The sequence below is a fragment of the Saimiri boliviensis genome, chromosome 7 (assembly GCF_048565385.1).
Source record: "Saimiri boliviensis isolate mSaiBol1 chromosome 7, mSaiBol1.pri, whole genome shotgun sequence".
Lineage (NCBI taxonomy): Eukaryota > Metazoa > Chordata > Mammalia > Primates > Cebidae > Saimiri > Saimiri boliviensis.
This window is the reverse complement of record NC_133455.1, coordinates 41,698,070-41,716,359: the sequence shown is the minus strand read 5'-3', so window position 1 is coordinate 41,716,359 and position 18,290 is coordinate 41,698,070. Positions and strand designations below refer to the sequence as shown.

General features: G+C 35.0%; 1 protein-coding gene across 1 annotated transcript; it reads right to left on the bottom strand.

The window, feature by feature from the left end:
* Window positions 1-2,985: 2,985 nt before the first annotated feature.
* Window positions 2,986-10,406, bottom strand: LUM (lumican). Its single transcript, XM_010338484.3, has 3 exons — window positions 10,223-10,406; window positions 6,760-7,642; window positions 2,986-3,283 (listed from the first exon to the last, which is right to left on the bottom strand). Exons 2-3 carry the CDS (start codon window positions 7,619-7,621, stop codon window positions 3,129-3,131), a joined length of 1,017 nt encoding a protein of 338 aa, XP_010336786.1. The 5' UTR covers window positions 7,622-7,642; window positions 10,223-10,406; the 3' UTR covers window positions 2,986-3,128.
* Window positions 10,407-18,290: the final 7,884 nt, after the last annotated feature.

The following is an 18,290-nucleotide window of genomic DNA, read 5'->3' as shown; positions in this document are numbered from 1 at the left end:
TGACAATCCCCATGGGTATCTTCTTAAACATTTAATCAAAGTGAACTCTTAGCCATTTCTCTTGACAGAATACCAGTTGGATACTTCTGAAGGGAAAGGGAACATATGTGGATAAGAAGTGTTATAAAGCCACTCTCAAGCAAGTTTCATGGCAGAAGTGACTAATGCTGTCTTAATGATACCAGCATCTGCATTCTTGGCTTACAGATGAAGAAATGGAAGACTAGAGAGCTTAAATTAGTTAGAATATGGAAGAAATTATATACATATATACTACACATTCCTCTTGCTCATTTAGTGGTTTATTATTCGTCTGCATTTTTGTACTCATTAGGGAATGATAATTCCTGTATCATCCATGTATATAGTTCATATATATATATATATATATATATATATATATATATATACGTTGTGAAGAGCAGGCTACTTTCCATTTTGCCTCCTTAGAGAAGAGTACTTTTCTGCTTTTTAACTATTTGTGATTTCAGTAACTTGATCATAGTATCACACTATGGTGGTGTTTTGAAAAACATGCGACATTGAGCGCTAGTATAAGAATTAGCCATGGATGTGCTTTAAAAATCCTATGTTGTGCAATTCATAAGGTCTGCATATCTGGGGCACTGTGTGGTAACCTGCATGTAGAAATACATCCTAACGTGCTCACTATACATTTACAATTTTGAAAAACACTACCCTGAGTAGGGTGGGGATGGAGAGATGAGGGGAAAGCAGATAAAATTTTTGCCAGACTTTCTTCCCTCAGCACCCCACTAGGGCTGCCAGTGAGTGAAGAAATGAGTGGGAATCTTCTCTTCTCCAGCTTTGCCCTGAAAAGATGAAGTTTTCCCTCTAATAAGAGGAGTTGTCCCTAAAGAGGACATAGCCAGTTCCTTTCCCAGATGCTTCTATAACAAAATGTCACTATGTGCTTAACTTGGTCTTTGTCAACCAACATTAACTACAAAGGGAACTACTGTTTTAAAAGTCACAGTTTTGCTTTCCAGGCATAAAGATAACATAGGACTTTGAATAGAGGAAAATCGAAGGCTTTTAAAGATGCGGACAGACTGCCAGCTAAGATGCTTTCCCTAAGTAGCATAGAGACAAAGCTCATGTAAGTCCATCAAGTTCTTTCTAAAAGATAATTCATGGCAGATTACCTACTCTCTATTTGAGAATAGGTTTCCAGGGATTGATAGTGACTTTTGTAGACAGGGAAAAAAATGCATTTTCAATTCATCCACATTATAGTTGTATCGAGAAAAAAAGCAGATTTTAAGTTTATACCAAGAAATAAACTGAGGCTGTTATCACACTCCAAGGAATCTACCTTAATGTAGAAAAGTCATGAGAATAAAAAATCCACATTGTACCGAATGTAATATCCATTTCACACATCTGCCAGTCGACTCAGTCTCAATGATGATCCTTTGATTAAAGAATACTTTACAGTAAGATAGAGGTCACCAAAAGTGGTGTGTTAAAACATTTTGTGCCTTAGAGATACATTTCCTTTGTATTAGACACATATTTGACTGTACATACATTGTCATGGGATGAGTAGATCTTTGCACAACATTTGGCTGCAAACATAGTCTTTATTGTTAGCTAGGTAAAGAGATGTTATTTTTATAAATTATATGTCTACTATTTCTCATCGTATAGAATTTTATATACTCATAATATAGAAAGCTGAAAGTTGATACTACTGGTTCATGAACTCAAAACCTATGATCTAGACATACGTGTTTCAAGACAAAATTATTTTTAAAATATCACTTTCAGAAAATTTTATATTCATTTAACATTTTTCATCCTGTGACTTATTTCTTGACAACCAATGAGTGAGTGCTGAGATCATATAGCTGCTTCTTATCTAATACAATACCATTGTATATTAATCAGTAAACATGTCAGGGATGGGAATAATGACAAATGTCTGAGTAAGTTGTAAGATCTAAGTACTTGGTACATATGTGTATAAAAACTCTTTGTAAGTGAATCCTAGAAGAAGACAAATTATTTAGTGGAAAATCCTATGTTCACATCAGTAACATATCGCAGGCTAGATATACCTTTTGAATTCTAATCTACTGTTTTATATATTTTATTTTATTTTATTTTATTTTATTTATTATTATTTTTTTTTTTTTTTGAGATGGAGTTTCGCTCTTGTTACCCAGGCTGGAGTGCAATGGCGCGATCTCGGCTCACCGCAACCTCCGCCTCCTGGGTTCAGGCAATTCTCCTGCCTCAGCCTCCTTAGTAGCTGGGATTATAGGCACGCACCACCATGCCAGCTAATTTTTTGTATTTTTAATAGAGAGGGGTTTCAACATGTTGACCAGGTTGGTCTCGATCTCTCGACCTTGTGATCCACCCACCTCGGCCTCCCAAAGTGCTGGGATTACAGGCTTGAGCCACCGCGCCCGGCCTGTTTTATATATTTTATATATAAAATATATAAATTTCACAAAAATTCAAACACAGTGATGCCATTTGCTATGTTTTATTTTGCTAGTAGCTAATTAAACATAACATGCAAATAATCATAAAGAAACATACATGACTTATAGTGAAAAATAATTCTAGAAAAGTTTCACTAGGTAAGTATGTAAATTCTTAATACTAAAAATACTTATTTAAGTGCATAAGACTTCATAAATTTTGTCTAGTATTTCACAAAATTCTTGGCTCAAAATCTACCACCTATGTTTCAACCAGACAAATTTGACTGTATCAAGATAATTTCGTTCAAGACAGTAAACATACATATGTGTTTAGTTCATTCTTTGGGGCCCATTAAGGTTTCAGAATTATAAAATTTGGCTGATTTCTAGGCAACCAGTCAAAGGCTTTGCACATCATTTGACAGTAGAAATAAAACCACTAAATTTACAAATAAAGCATTGAGTTTGATGTCTATTCGTGTATAAGTGTGTGTCCTTATGATGAAATAGGCCTGCCTTTCATCTTCTCTTTAAAAAAAAAAAGTTTACAAAACATTTCCCTCAGATTTTAAAATTCATAGAAGTAATAAACAGTAATAAAATATGGATACTGTGAAAACTGACACACAGAAAAACATAACCATAAAGTATTGTTGTTCCAGGATACAGATATTAATTAAGAGTAATTTCATTTGCTACACGTAGACATTCATACATGTCCGGTGGCAGACTGGTTTCAGAGATGCGATTGCCATCCAAACGCAAATGCTTGATCTTGGAGTAGGACAATGGTCCCAGGATCTTGCAGAAGCTCTTTACGTCAAACTCTAAAAATTAAAGAATAGACAATATTAATCATTTTTTAGTCTACTGGCTCAAAACAATTAAAAAATTCTGTTTAAAATATTATAAAGTAGGACATGTTCCCATTTAGAAAAGTCGTAATATATATATGAACTTGCAACCATGAAAGGCATATTTCAGGCTACTAAAATGGCACAGCAATATTTACTAATCATGGTAGATCAAGATATTCAGTGCAGTCTTTCAAATAACTGAACTTACTTGTTACTAGAAGTTGTTTTTTAAAAGGCATTCAATAAGTGTGTCATATTATCTAATAACTTTTTTGAAATATTTAGTCTAACCTGAAGAAACATAAATGGATACTGTTGTTGTATGAACAATCTCATCAATATAAGTACTCTTGGTTTTTGCACCTAAAAATAAGAAGGGTCAACTAGATGATCTATAAAGAATTTTCTAGCAAATATACACCATGACAATGATAAAAATTCCAAGGCAAAAAAACTAATAATTTCAGCAACCATACACCGTAACAATGATCAAAATTCCAAAGCAAAAAACAAATCATGGCATATCTACCATCTGAACACGTGTTTTTTTGTTTGTTTGTTTAGTTTTGTTGATAGTCAAAAAGCTGCCACAAATGAAACAATGATTTACTTTTTAATAGAAACAAAGAGTATTACTGAATTGGCAGACCTGTGTGTACACAAAAACTATGTTTGCCCATATCTCTTTTCAAGTCCTTTATCTTGTTTTGATTTTCAAGTTCTTATCTTGTTTTCATTTTAAAACTCTAGTTAACAAAGGCTTTAGTGGAACCCCAAACACACATACTTTTTAAAATAACTCATCAGTCAATTCCTGGTATTTTTCTGTGGTACCAACATGTGAGAAAGTGAGGAAAAGTGGAAAGAAGATGGACATAGCCACATGTTGGAATTTTACCTCTGCCACTTACCAAGTGGGCAACCTTGGAACACTTATCTTATCTTCCTGTTAGAAACAACACATCTATATAAAGATTAAATTGTTGTTGCATGAAAATTAAATTAAGTTGCGTAAAGCACTTCGCATGGTACTAGACCATACTATGTCCTTGACTAATTTCCTTTTAATTTTGCTATCTTTTCCAAATTACTCTACATTAGGAAGACCACTGATTAAGCTAATGCTTAGAGTTGCAAGTTTGAAATAGAAAATAATTTATTTTGGCTATATACTTCCCTAATATTATAAAATAAATAAGGAGGACTTTTTCTATTTTAAGCAAATGTGAAATGTTGGTATGGATGATTACTACCTGGCAAAATAACCTAAACTGAGGAGACAAGTGAAAAGACAACAAAAACACCTGAACAAATGTCAAAGACAAGGAAGAAAGAAAGGAAACGACTATGCTACTTTTCCAAATGACCACCACGTGCTGGGCGCTGTGGGTGCTGTCTAGCTGGGTACTGACAGGCCACTGGCCTTTCTCCCACAGACCTCTTTTCCCATCTTCCACACCAGCTCTTCCATCCTTTACTCACACAATATATACCTCCCAATGTGCCTGCATCTGTATCCCTCTTTCTTGTTTCAGAGAAAGAAGTAGCCCTGCTCTTGCAGATAATCTCTACCCACCAAATCTAATGTATTCCGTCATCTCTCAAACATTTTTAATTCCTTTAGCAGTTTGGTCTGTGCTTCCTCCTAACCACACATATTTAAAATGAGGAATCACATATTGTCACACAGTGAATTTTCCACTGTAAACAACAATGGGGGTTAGCTACGTTAGCCTGACTGTTTATTGTGTGACAGTCAAACAGCACCAGACCCTACCCTGGCTGCTTTTCAGAAACAACAAAGAACATGTAGTGCTTCAGAGTTGGCAAGCGCAGTCTCCTGTATGAGAATGTTTAACCCTACTAGGAGCTATGTGAAACTGGCAGAATTAACAAATATCATACACATATGGTATATTAAATATTTTCTGAGAGCAATAGCTTTATTTGGCATGGCCAGAAAACCAATTTTCATCAGGTATAGATGTTCCATTTCAATAGATGATTTGGCAGACATGATTACTTTATATGTGAATCAGTGTTTATATGTAAATTAGTGTTTTTATATGTGTATATGTGAATCAGTGTTTCATTTAGAAAAATCTTGTTGGTGAATCATGGTTTTTCTCCTCTGCCAAGCTCTGCCAAAGATTAATGGCAGAATTATCCTGGTGGAAAATGGTAAATTTCAATTTCCCACTGGAATCTGTACTACTTAAAGGGCAGGATTGTACCTAAGACAAAAAAGCTCTGGAATACAATCTCTTAAAAAAAAAATGTTAGAAGGCCCCATCATATTCCTTTTCTCCTTAATCTTCTTCACAGTCCTCATCAGAGCATTGTGAAGGCCACACACCATAACAGAAATAACAGAGGCAGATGATGGTCATGACAGCAGAGTTACATGTTCAGTCCCAAGTAGTTGATGTCAGGGAAGACCATGAGGCTATATGAGGGTGGGCATGGTGGCTCATGCCTCTAATCCCAGTACTTTGAGAGGCCAAGGCAGATGGATCATTTGAGGTCAGGAGTTCAAGACCAGTGTGGCTAACATGGTGAAACCCCATCTCTACTAAAAATACAAAAATTGGCCGGGTGGTGGTGGCCGGAGGTGGAAGAATTGCTTGAGCTGGGGAGGTGGAGGTTGCAATGAGCTGAGATTGTGCCACCGCACTACAGTCTGGATGACAGAGTGAGACTCTGTCAAGAAAGAAAGAAGAAGAAAGGAAGAAAGGAAGGAGGGATAGAGGGATGGAAGGAAGGAAGGAGAAAGAAAAGAAAGGAAGGAAGGAAAGAAGGAAGGAAGGAAGGAAGGACGGAAGGAAGGAAGGAGAAAAGAAAGAAAGAAAGAAAGAAAGAAAGAAAGAAAGAAAGAAAGAAAGAAAGAAAGAAAAAGAAAGGAAGAGAAAGAAAAGGAAAGAAAGAAGGAAAGGATATTGGGTATATGATTGAGCTAGAATTATTCTTTGTTTGAAGTAGAGGGATATTTTGTTGACTTTTTAATTTTTGCATTATTATTATTATTATTATTATTATTATTATTATTATTATTATATTATTCTGAGACAGGGTCTTACTCTGCACCCAGGATGGAGTGCAGTGGCATGATCTTCGCTCATTGCAACCTCCACCTCCTATGTTCAAGCAATTCTCATGCCTCAGCCTCCTGAGTAGTTGGGATTACAGGTGCCCACCACCACACCCCGCTAATTTTTGTATTTTTAGAGGAGAGGGGGTTTTAGCATGTTGGCCAGGATGGTCTCAAACTTCTGACCTCATGATCCACCCGCTTCTGCCTCCCAAAGTGTTGGGATTACAGACGTGAGCCATTGTGCCCGGCTGACATTTTATTTGTTTAATGAAGCCAGATGCAATATTTGTGTTGCACAGCTCAGTCATTTAAACACTTAAGGACATATCAAATACAGGAACAGCTTTCTACTTACTCTCAAGTTCATTGACCTCCAAGTAATAGTTTTCAAGGTTTTCGTTGACAGTTGGTATGTTTTTAAGCTTGTTATAGGACAGATCCAGCTCAACTAGGGATGACACATTGAAAGAATTTCCAGGTATTCCACCATCAGCCAGTTCATTGTGAGATAAACGCAGATACTGCAGTGCATTAAAACGCTTGAAATACTCATCGGGGATGTTGCTGATCTTATTGTTGTCTAAGTAGAGAGTTAAAAGAGAGACAGGGAGACCAGAAGGCAGTTTGGTCATCTGATTGAAGCTCAAGTCAAGGTATTCGAGTGATTTAAGACCTTTAAAAGCAGCTGAAACAGCATCCTCTTTCAGCCGATTGTGTTGGAGATGAATGAAGGTCAGGTTCACCAGTCCTTCAAAAGAGCCCAGCTTTGTGATCTTGTTATGAGTGAGCTGCAGATCCTCCAGAGATTTGGGGAGTGGGCCCACAGACTCTGTCAGGTTGTTGTAGTTTATGTGCAGCTTCTTCAGTTGTTTCAATTTAGAGAAAACTCTCCCTTTTATCTTGGAGTTTTCTAGAAGGTTGTGATCTAGAATGAGCCACTGCAGATCAGTGACATTCTCAAAGGCCTTTTCATCAATATGGTCAATCTGGTTATTCCTAAGGTAAAGATACTTGATTCCAGGAGGCACCATAGGCACACTTTTCAATTTCAGCTCATCACAGTACATGGCACTTGGGTAGCTTTCAGGGCAGTTACATTCTGGGGCACAGTTCGGTGATGATTGCCCATAAATTGATAAGGGAAAATCATAATCATAGTACTGGCCACTGGTGCCACCAATCAATGCCAAGAGGAGAGTAAATGAACTTAGACTCATTTTTGGCAAATGATTTGAATCCTAAATAAAGATGAAACATTTATTAATACAAAATAACATACTTTCAAGAAAATACAATTTCCAACACTAAATGCATTAGAAAATGTGCATTTTGTTATTTTATAGCTATTTTAGCGCCCTGACGGCGTCTTTTGCATTTTTATTTAGGTATGAGGACAAAGGTATACGTTTACAAACTGGGGTGAGCAGGTTTCAGGTTAGATTGCATACACGTGCGCCCCCTTCTGGGCGAGCAAGGCATAATTGTTCCAGTCAATCTCCAAGTTCTTCCTTCCTTAGTGAAATGCCTTCCTCTAAGAGGTTCCTGGCTGGTGCTCATTGACCACTGTATTGGACTACTGCTTCAGATCATCTCTCAGAAAACGAGAATGAGAAGACAATCGTAAACTGTATACTCCACCCTACCATTCGACATCATTAAAATGACTCATGGAGAAGATCCTTAAGGGAATATGGGCAACCTGTGGTTTTGCTTGTATGTGGGAGGAAAATGGAAGGTACATTCCTTTAAAAGTGTCTGGTTAAATGTCCTTTAAAAGTTGCTGGTTATGAGGAAGGAGAACAGAATTCCTGGTGCTGGTGTGCATGCATACGAATTCAAGTTGTGCTTAATGTTCCACACTTTTTAAAGCACATTGCAAAACTGAGTTCTGAAACTAATTTCATAAATTAGTTATTTATTAAATTAAATGTTAGTAATATTTAATAATTACAAATGTTTACTTATCAGGAAAATGTCACACATTCTAAGACTTTCTCAATCTGGAAAGAGACTCAACAAGTATAGAAAGATAGTATTTTCCAAGTTTTAAGTTCGGGTTTATAGTATCTCTCAATTACTCACAAGTTCTCTACCTTCTTCATGCCAAAAGTGAAGATGCCATGGTTTGCTTATATGACTTTTAGTGGCATCACAGGAGGCCATTTTCTTTGCCCCAATATTAGGGTCCAATACTAACATGTATACTAATTAGATACATAACAAACATTTTAATTTCTATATATTTTTTTCACTGTGTTTGCTTAACTATTTTCTCATTCTAACCTTGAAACTTTTTATAACTCCCCTTGCCATGGAGATGGGAGAGAGGTGGGATGCATTTAAAGTTTGGATTTAACATTGGCATCAGGAGCTATCTAGGAAATTATTCATTTGAGAATATGAATTTAAAATAATGTGTAACAGTTATCTTGCCATGGGAACATGTTTCTAAGGTGAGATTCAAAAAAGTACTGTTCAATGTCTTAAGAAAGTACAGGGTTAGCAATTTAGATAAGGAGAAATTATGATACAAGAGTTAGACTTTTATAGAGTGAAGAGTTGTAGCTGAGTCACACTTGGTAGGCCTGGGAGAGAAATCATTAATGTGAAGAAATATCTACATTCTAACAGATAACTTAGAATATTGTATCTTCCTATGAAAGTATGATTACAAGCTTTTGAATCAAGTAGGATCTTTGGGGTTAGAAACTGAAAATGTCTTCTATTTGCTTTAATTTGAAATTATAAGGCACTTATTTCAGATCAGATAGAACATTATAAAACAGTTGTTAGAAATACTTTGATTGCTGACATAATGTAACATGCAGCCAGATTCTCAGTAAATTACTCTCTAAGATTGTAATGGGGGGCATTTAATTTTGTTGACAGAACTTGGCCATAATAACAACTGCATAGCACTAAAAAGAATGTGATGACATATTTCCAGAGTTATTTATAAGTTATAGAATGTTAATATTATAAGGATATGTCTTGCTTCATTAATAAGCTATTTTCAATTTACTATACACCAAAATATTCATGGTAGCTATAATGTGAGTATAAATAGTAATGAAAAAATGCTTCCATTTTTTTTGGCAAAGTGAAAACAAAGATGCTGAATTCAACGAGAGTTTATAACCATATAATGACTCCACTATGAGGCAAAATCAGACTGCACTTCCCTCTGTTTTTTCAAATACCTGTGGCTATAGAAAAAATGCTGTTTTCAAAAACTAAATCATTTTCTAGAATTTCTTTTAAAACTCATTCCTTAAGGCATATATCCAAGAAACAAATATTTTAAATTAACAAAACAGAAATAATCCATGGAGTGTCTAAATCTTTTGACTCACGTTTTATAACATGGAATGTTTATTGTAAATTATAACAAATTGTCACAATATATTTATTGAAATGTATTTTGAATGCCAATTAAAATGACTATTCTTTGCCCCAATATTAGGGTCCAATACTAACATGTATACTAATTAGGATACATAACAAACATTTTAATTTCTATATATTTTTTCACTGTGTTTACTTAACTATTTTCTCATCCTAACCTTGAAACTTTTTATAACTCCCTTGCCAGGGAAAACAACATATATTGTATAAAATCTCAAGTCTATAAATCATGGAAAACATATTAAACAAAATGTGAAAGTAAATGCTCAAAACTGTGCATTTGCTGTTGAATAGCAATTGGCAAAATTGCTCTGGAATTTTTCCTGTTCCTATTACAAAAAAAAAAAAAAAAAAAAAAAAACGCTGTCCCAAACAGTTAGCATCCCCGGTGCGATAGTTAAAACAGCACTTACCTTGCTGTCTTGACACTGCTTTTGTTAATTCTTAAAGCAGATGCACTATGGACAAGAATCCACCAATATATGCTGTAAACTCTGTCAGGACGGAACTGGCTGCCAGATTCTGAGTGATACAAGAGCTGAAGGGGGGTGGGGAGACCCAGCCCAGTCACGCCAGTCTCTGAATGGAGTTATGTCATTGTGGGGATCTTGTGGTGTGGCATGTGAACACTGCTCTCTAACGAAGTGCAGGTGAACGTGGGGAGGAAGGACAGCCCAGCTCACTCCCTATGGAATGGGGGAGAGAGATAACGTCTTAAACCGGCTCAAACACCGTAGCTTTTAACCAAGAATTGAGTCCTGCTTCAACTGAGGAAGCTCACTGTGAGAACATTTCTCTTACAAGCCTCTTTATGTCTGTGGCTGTGGCAACAGTTAAGTGCAATGTGCTCAGCCAACTATAATGTTCATCTAAAGAGCTCATAAATCATAAGCCGGACAAATAATTTCAGGAAAACGCAAATGAACAGACTCAGAGGAATTGAATCCCTTCGCCCATCACTTTTGAAATCAATATTGATTTACTTGGACTAAATTTTTTGGCCATGAGGGTAACTTTTATTAGTTTTGAAAGTATGAAATGTGCTTCATATATACTTGGATACAAGTGATAAATATCAACATTTTGAGTTTACTTCTAATGCTAAGGAGACTCGTTTTATTTATTCAGGTCTGGAACCAATCAGCAAAGTTTTGCCTGTTTCTTATTTTGTGGATTTCATTTAGGAATTCACCCAAAACCTTACTTGGGAATAGCATTCTATAGCTTAATGCCAAAAAACATGAAAGAACAGAGAAAAAATATATATGCTAAAAATATCACAAAGCAATAATCTTTCTTTCTCTCATTGCATGCTAGGAATTTTTTTTCTAAGTTAAAAGTTATTCAAAGTTATAATCTCCCAAAGGCCTGGCTTGATATATCTTTCATTATCGGTTCCTGATGCATGGTTTCAGCAAATGAGAGATGTACTTAAATCCTTGTCTATTTTACTTTGTGATTTTATCAGATGTATTTATGAGTTTTTTTCCAAAATATTCATTTACTCATGTTTATAAGAACTTTTAGAACAAGACATTTTAGTATAAGTTGTCACATTGTTATTTTTGTCTTTAAAAATAACTATATGACGCTTTAGCAATGAGACTTGAGAAAAATTAACTCCATGACTAATACTGTATTTGTTCAAAAAAGAATATTAGAATAAATGCCTTATTTTTGTAATAGAACTGTTCAAGAACAAAAGGTAATATTCTCAAAAGTAACTAATGGAATTGTAAGATGATTCATAGCATTTTTACTAATATTATTTTAAGAAAATTATTGATAGACATCAGTTTCAACAAAGCAACTGAATAAATTTGTATCTTGAAGAAGTGTGGATGTGGCTACATGTGTGCGTGTTAGTGTGTAGTGTGAAAGGAAAGAAACTATTACTTAACTAACGTTTGGCTTTAAAAAAAACTATTGCCTACAAATATTTTCAGGAGTATAAATGGAGACTCAGAAAGTCTAATTCATTTGTTAAAAGTCACCTAACAAGTAAATATAAGAATAAAACCATGAACATCTTCATTCATTGGGAAGAGGGTGAACAGAATGCAGCTGAGACAATGTAGTTCACTCATTCAGTTCAAAATATTTTATAGATAATGTTATTAACAGTTGAGAAAAAAAGAAATATTAATTAATTAATAGTTTTTTTAAAAAAGCCAGATGTTAAGTAATACTTTCTTTCCTTTTACATTACACACTAAGACACAGATGTGTAGCCACATCCACACTTTAGAACTTTTGTGTAAGGTATAAACATTTCATCCTGGCCAAGGGTGATTCGCATTACTGGTGGTAATGAGTGTTGGTGGCTGAATGTGTTTCATCGTAATACATGTTAAAATGATGGTGTTCTCATTGTTCAACTTACGCTTATGAGTGAGAACATGGGGAATGACACACACCTGTCGGGGTTGGGGTCAAGGGGAGAAAGAGCAGTAGGAAAAACACCTAATGCATGCAGGGCTTAAAACATAGGTGATGGGTCAGTAGGTGCAGCAAACCACCATGGCAAATGTATACCTATGCAACAAACCTGCATATTCTGCACATGTATCCTGGAACATAAAGTGAAATTTAAAAAAAAAAAAAAAAAAAAAAAAAAAAAGATGAAGTTGCCCTCTTCAGCCTGGGAACTGGATTTCCTGTTACCTAAGACTAGCAAGGATGATAAAATATCTCAGGACAATTTCACCAACTATGTTCTGAACCCAGCCCTGGACTTACAGGGGAAAATAATAAATTTAATATTCCATTCCACAGATAACTATCTTTTGGTGTGTCTTCTTAATGTGTGTGTATAAACACAAACACACAGACAATTTGGTTTTTACGTATGTCATAACATTATGCTTGCAGTGTCAGACCCATTTTCATATAACAGTAAGTCATGGATGTTTTTCTATATCATTAAATATCATTCTCTACTGTCATTCTTATTTGCTACATGAAATTCTGTTACATGGATGTACCATAATTTAGTTGTTAGTTTTTAATATCGAATACTTAATTTATCTTACAATTTGTAAAACACTGTCACATGAAATGGAATTTTATTCTTTAAATTGGTTGTACCTGCTTTGTCTACTCTGCTTATCTCAAAAGTTACATTTTAATGAAAACATATTTTGAGTAAATTGTTTAAGCTTTCAAATCATACAATAGAGTGAATTTGAATGTTTTCCTCTTCTCACAACAATCTAATTACAGTTCTTAATTTTAGCATTTCTTATAAGTCATGAAACTACCTTTTATTTCCATAGTCCTTATGCTCATATGTATATGTATTTTTAGACTTATTCTACAATTGCTTTCATTTTTCCTTGGTATCTTACATGGCAAGTATAGTTTTGGAATTATCAGTGATATGGTTTATTATATGTTTTACATTAATAAGTGTGCATTATAAAAGTACTATATATAAATGGTAGACTATACTAAAACATTAACCAGTGTAGTAATACATAAGCTTAAATGTGAAGTAACACATGGTTTAACTAACTCTCCAATTTCACTTTCTGTAAGTAGTTATTGTATAGCCTTTATTGCTTCAGCTGTTTCAGACATGTCTTCTATACACAATATAATTTCATTTCTCCTTCCTCTTTTATGGCAGCCTATGAGATAACTCAGGCAGTTCAGAACACAGATAACTTCCTCACTTAAGTAAGTGCATAGTCATAAATTTGATTTTGGGAGAAATAACTCTTCTCATGATGAGCAATGCTGTATTGAGCAAATTGTGTACAAGATAGCTTAAGGAAAATCACAAAAGTAAGTGAGCTTTCAGGAGAACACAAATTTGTACATATATTTTAAAATTTTGTAATTATTACCTAATTTCCTCCAAACTGCTGCTCTGCTTATCACTCCCATCAATGGTATATAAGAAAACAGTTTTAATAGTCATTCATAAAGTTTGAGTATGAGCAAGTTTAAAATATCTGTGAACTCATTGTTAAAGTTTGATTTTCTAAATAATACCTGGTAGTGCCCGTCTCCCTTCTTTATTTCCTACGTTTAAGCTTATCAAACCTTAAAGCATCTGACCACAGCTAACCTTCCTGATGCCATTTTCTTTCCTCCTTCTGCCTTACATTCTAGCCATTTGGGCCTTTACCCAGGACCTGAAATTTGACACGTCTGTTCCTACTGCAGGTCCTTTACCAGCTGTTCTCTGGCTGAAATGCTTCTTCAGTCAGAGAACAATCAGCAGCTCTCAAAGATTTTGCTCACAGGACTCTATATACTTAAAATTTGTTGATGTTTTGAGGACCCCAAAGATGTATGTGGAGTCCATCTACCAGTATATGTCATATTCAAAATTAAAACTAAAAATTAAAGTATTTAAGTAATTTATTATGATAAAAAATAACAAGTCCATGCCATGTTAATATGAAAGACATTTTTATGAAAATACTAACATATTCAAAAAAAACAGTGAGAAAATTGAATTGCCTTATATATTTGATGATATAACTTTTCTATGACTATAGAAAATTCTAGAACACACAAATAGATATCCTACTGGCCATCAGAGCAATGTCATTGTCACATATCATGTGGCTTCTGATAAAATTAATTTTTTTCTTCTAAGATAATTAAATTGAGTTGAAATTTAAATGGAATTAAACCGAGTTGAAATTACCTAAAATGGCTACCAATAATGCTTGTTTTCTCAATTAAATATCTATGTAGTGTGTGTTTTTCTTTATATGCATCAATCGTATTTTGTAATCTTTGTAGTCTTGTTTTGCAATACTATTTTGATTTTTTTTCAAGTGCTCTTTATTTTGAAGAACAATAAGAACTCAACAAGTGGTAGTTTATTAAAGAGTAGTTGCAATGTGGTATTTAAAGTTACATTGAGGAAGATTTTCTACTGTTTTCAAAATTGTAATTTTTGCTTTAAAGTTTAAGCTTTGCCAACTACTGTCAGTTGTTCTCCTTGAAAAGAAAAATACACTTTATTTGTTGACAGTATATTTAATAAATACTCTAATCTGACAAACCACACTTTTAATTAAAAATAGGTTCCATAAAAAAAGTGGCTAGTCCAACCAGAATCAGCTGTAGATTTGTCCATTTGTATGGCAAAAATACAATCCCACCGATATGCTATTCATTCATTCTTCATGTCTTGAGTAAATCTTTATTTTGATTACTATATCATTGGAAAGTAGCTCATTGTGATTTATTTCACTGACTTTTGTCCAGCAGACAATCGCCAGTGACATTGTAGTTGTCAACATTTGTGTGTACTTCTCAGACCATGCAATACACTTCATCTAGTAAAAGGCTCAGTGGCTTTGTGATTTCCAGTTTGAAAAGCTATAGCAAATGTTTTTTGGCTTTTAGGGTCCACTACATCTACAGTTAACTATTTAGCTCATTTTTTTTTTATTGTACTTTAGGTTCTGCAGTACATGTGCAGATCATACAAGGCTGTTGTGTAGGTATACACATGGCAATGTGGTTTGTTTCCTCCATCCCCCTGTCACCCACATCTGCATTTCTCCCCATGTTATCCCTCTCTGATCTCCCCACCTCCCTGCTATCCCTCCCTTGCCCCCACCAACAGAACCCAGTGTGTGATGCTCCCTTCCCTGTGCTCCTGTGTTCTCATTGTTTAACACCTGCTTATGAGGGAGAGCATGCAGTGTTTGATTTTCTGTTCTTGTGTCAGTCTGCTGAGAATGATGGTTTCCAGATTCATCCATGTCCCTACAAAGGACATGAACTCATCATTTTTTATGGCTGCATAGTATTCTATGGTGTATATGTGCCACATTTTCCTTGTCCAGTCTATCATTGATGGACATTTGTGTTGGTTCCAGATCTTTGCTATTGTAAACAGTGCTGACAGTGCTGCTATGAACATACATGTGCATGTGTCTTTTTAGTAGAATGATTTATAATCCTTTGGGTATATACCCAGTAATAGGACTCCTGGGTCAAAAGGAATTTCTTTTTCTAGGTCCTTGAGGAATCGCCACACTATCTTCCACAATGGTTGAACTAGTTTACAATCCCACCAACAGTGTAAGAGTGTTCCTTTTTCTCCACATCCTCTCCAGCATCAGTTGTCTCCAGATTTTTTAGTGATCGCCATTCTAACTGGCATGAGGTGGGATCTCAATGTGGTTTTGATTTGCATTTCTTTAATAATCAGTGAAGATGAGCATTTTTTCATATGTTTGTTAGCCTCATAGATGCCTTCTTTTGAAAAGTGTCTGTTCATATCCTTCACCCACTTTTGGATGGATTTGTTTGTTTTTTTCTTGTAAATCTGTTTTAGTTCTTTGCAGATTCTGGATATTAGCCCTTTGTCAGATGGGTAGATTGCAAAAACTTTTTCCCGTTCTATTGGTTGCCAGTTCACTCTAATGATTGTTTCTTTTGCTATACAGAGGCTCTGGAGTTTAATTAGGTCCTATTTGTCTACTTTGGCTTTTGTTGCCAATGCTTTTGGTGTTTTAGTCATGAAGTCCTTGCCTATGCCTATGTCCTGAATGGTTTTGCCTAGGTTTTCTTCTAGGGTTTTAATGGTGTTAGGTCTTATATTTATGTCCTTAATCCATCTGGAGTTAATTTTAGTGTGAAGTGTCAGAAAGGGGTCCAGTTTCTGCTTTCTACACACTGCTAGCCAGTTTTTCCAACAACATTTATTAAACAGGGAATCCTTTCCCCATTGCTTGTTTTTGTCAGGCTTATCAAAGATCAGAAGATTGTAGATATGTGGTGTTGCCTCCGAGGCCTCTGTTCTGTTCCATTGGTCTATATCTCTGTTTTGGTACAAGTACCATGCTGTTTTGATTATTGTAGCCTTGCAGTATAATTTGAAATCAGGTAGTGTGATGCCCCTGGCTTTGTTCTTTTTACTTAGGATTGTCTTGGCCATGCGAGCTCTCTTTTGGTTCCATATGAAGTTTAAGGTGGTTTTTTCCAGTTCCGTGAAGGTCATTGGTAGCTTGATGGGGATAATGTTGAATCTATAAATTACTTTTGGCAGTATGGCCATTTTTATGATACTGATCCTTCCTAACCATGAGCACGAAATGTTTCTCCGTCTGTTTGTGTACTCTCTTATTCCCTTGAGCAGTGGTTTGTAGTTCTCCTTGAAGAGGTCCTTTACATCCTATGTTAGTTATATTCCTAGGTACTTTATTCTCTTTGTAGCAATTGTGAATTGGAATTCACTCTTGATTTGACTCTCTGTTAGTCTGTTATTGGTGTACAGAAATGTTTGTGATTTCTGCACATTGATTTTGTATCCTGAGTCTTTGCTAAAGTTGCTTATCAGTTTAAGGAGATTTGGGGCTGAGATGATAAAAGAAAATTTCAGGGTAATATCCATGATGAACATTGATGCAAAAATCTTCAATAAAATACTGGCAAACAGATTGCAACAGCACATCAAAAAGCTTATCCATCATGATCAAGTAGGCTTCATCCCAAGGATTCAGGGCTGATTCAATATATGCAAGTCTATAAATGTAATTCACCACATAAACAGAACTAAAGACAAAAACCACATGATTGTCTCAACAGATGCAGAGAAGGCCTTTGACAAAATTCAACAGCACTTTATGCTAAAAACTCTCAATAAACTAGGTATCAAAGGAGCATATATCAAAATAGTAAAAGCTATTTATGACAAATCAACAGCCAATATCATACTGAATGGGCAAAAACTGAAAGCATTCCCTTTGAAATCCAGCACTAGACAAGGATGCCCTCTCTCACCACTCCTATTCAATATAGTATTGGAATTTCTAGCCAGAGCAATTAGGCAATAAAAAATAATAAAGGGTATTCAGTTAGGAAAGGAAGAACTCAAATTGTCTCCATTTGCAGATGACATGATTGTATATTTAGCTCATTTCTTAAAAATCTGAATGATTGGTCTCAAAATGTTGCTACAATTCAGTTGTCACCTTAAAAATATTTAAATTGTTTTCTCACATAAGACAAATAAAGCAAATTATTAATATCAATATTTCAAAGAAATATTTATTAATACTATTTATTAATAATATTGATTACTGTTATTTATTGGTTTTCATTATATTTCTGTTGCCTATTTTAATTTTCACTTACTTTTTTTGGATTCAGATAAATAATTGTTTCTCATAATTCAGATAAATCCTTCATATATAAATTTTGTGCAGTATAGCTATGGGTTATGAAAGAAAGTCTTCGAGAAAGAAAGTCTTCAACTTCTCCTTTTAAAGATAATGTTTTATTTATTTATTTATTTTTGAGATGGAGTCTAGCTCTGTCTTCCAGGCTGGAATGCAATGATGCAATCTCTGCTCACTGCAACCTCCACTTCCTGGGTTTAAGCAATTCTCCTGATTAGCCTCCCAAGTAGCTGGGACTGCAGGTGCCTGCCTCCAAGCTCAGCTAGTCTTTGGAGTTTTAATAGAAATGGGGTTTCACCTTGCTAGCCAGGCTGGTCGAACTCCT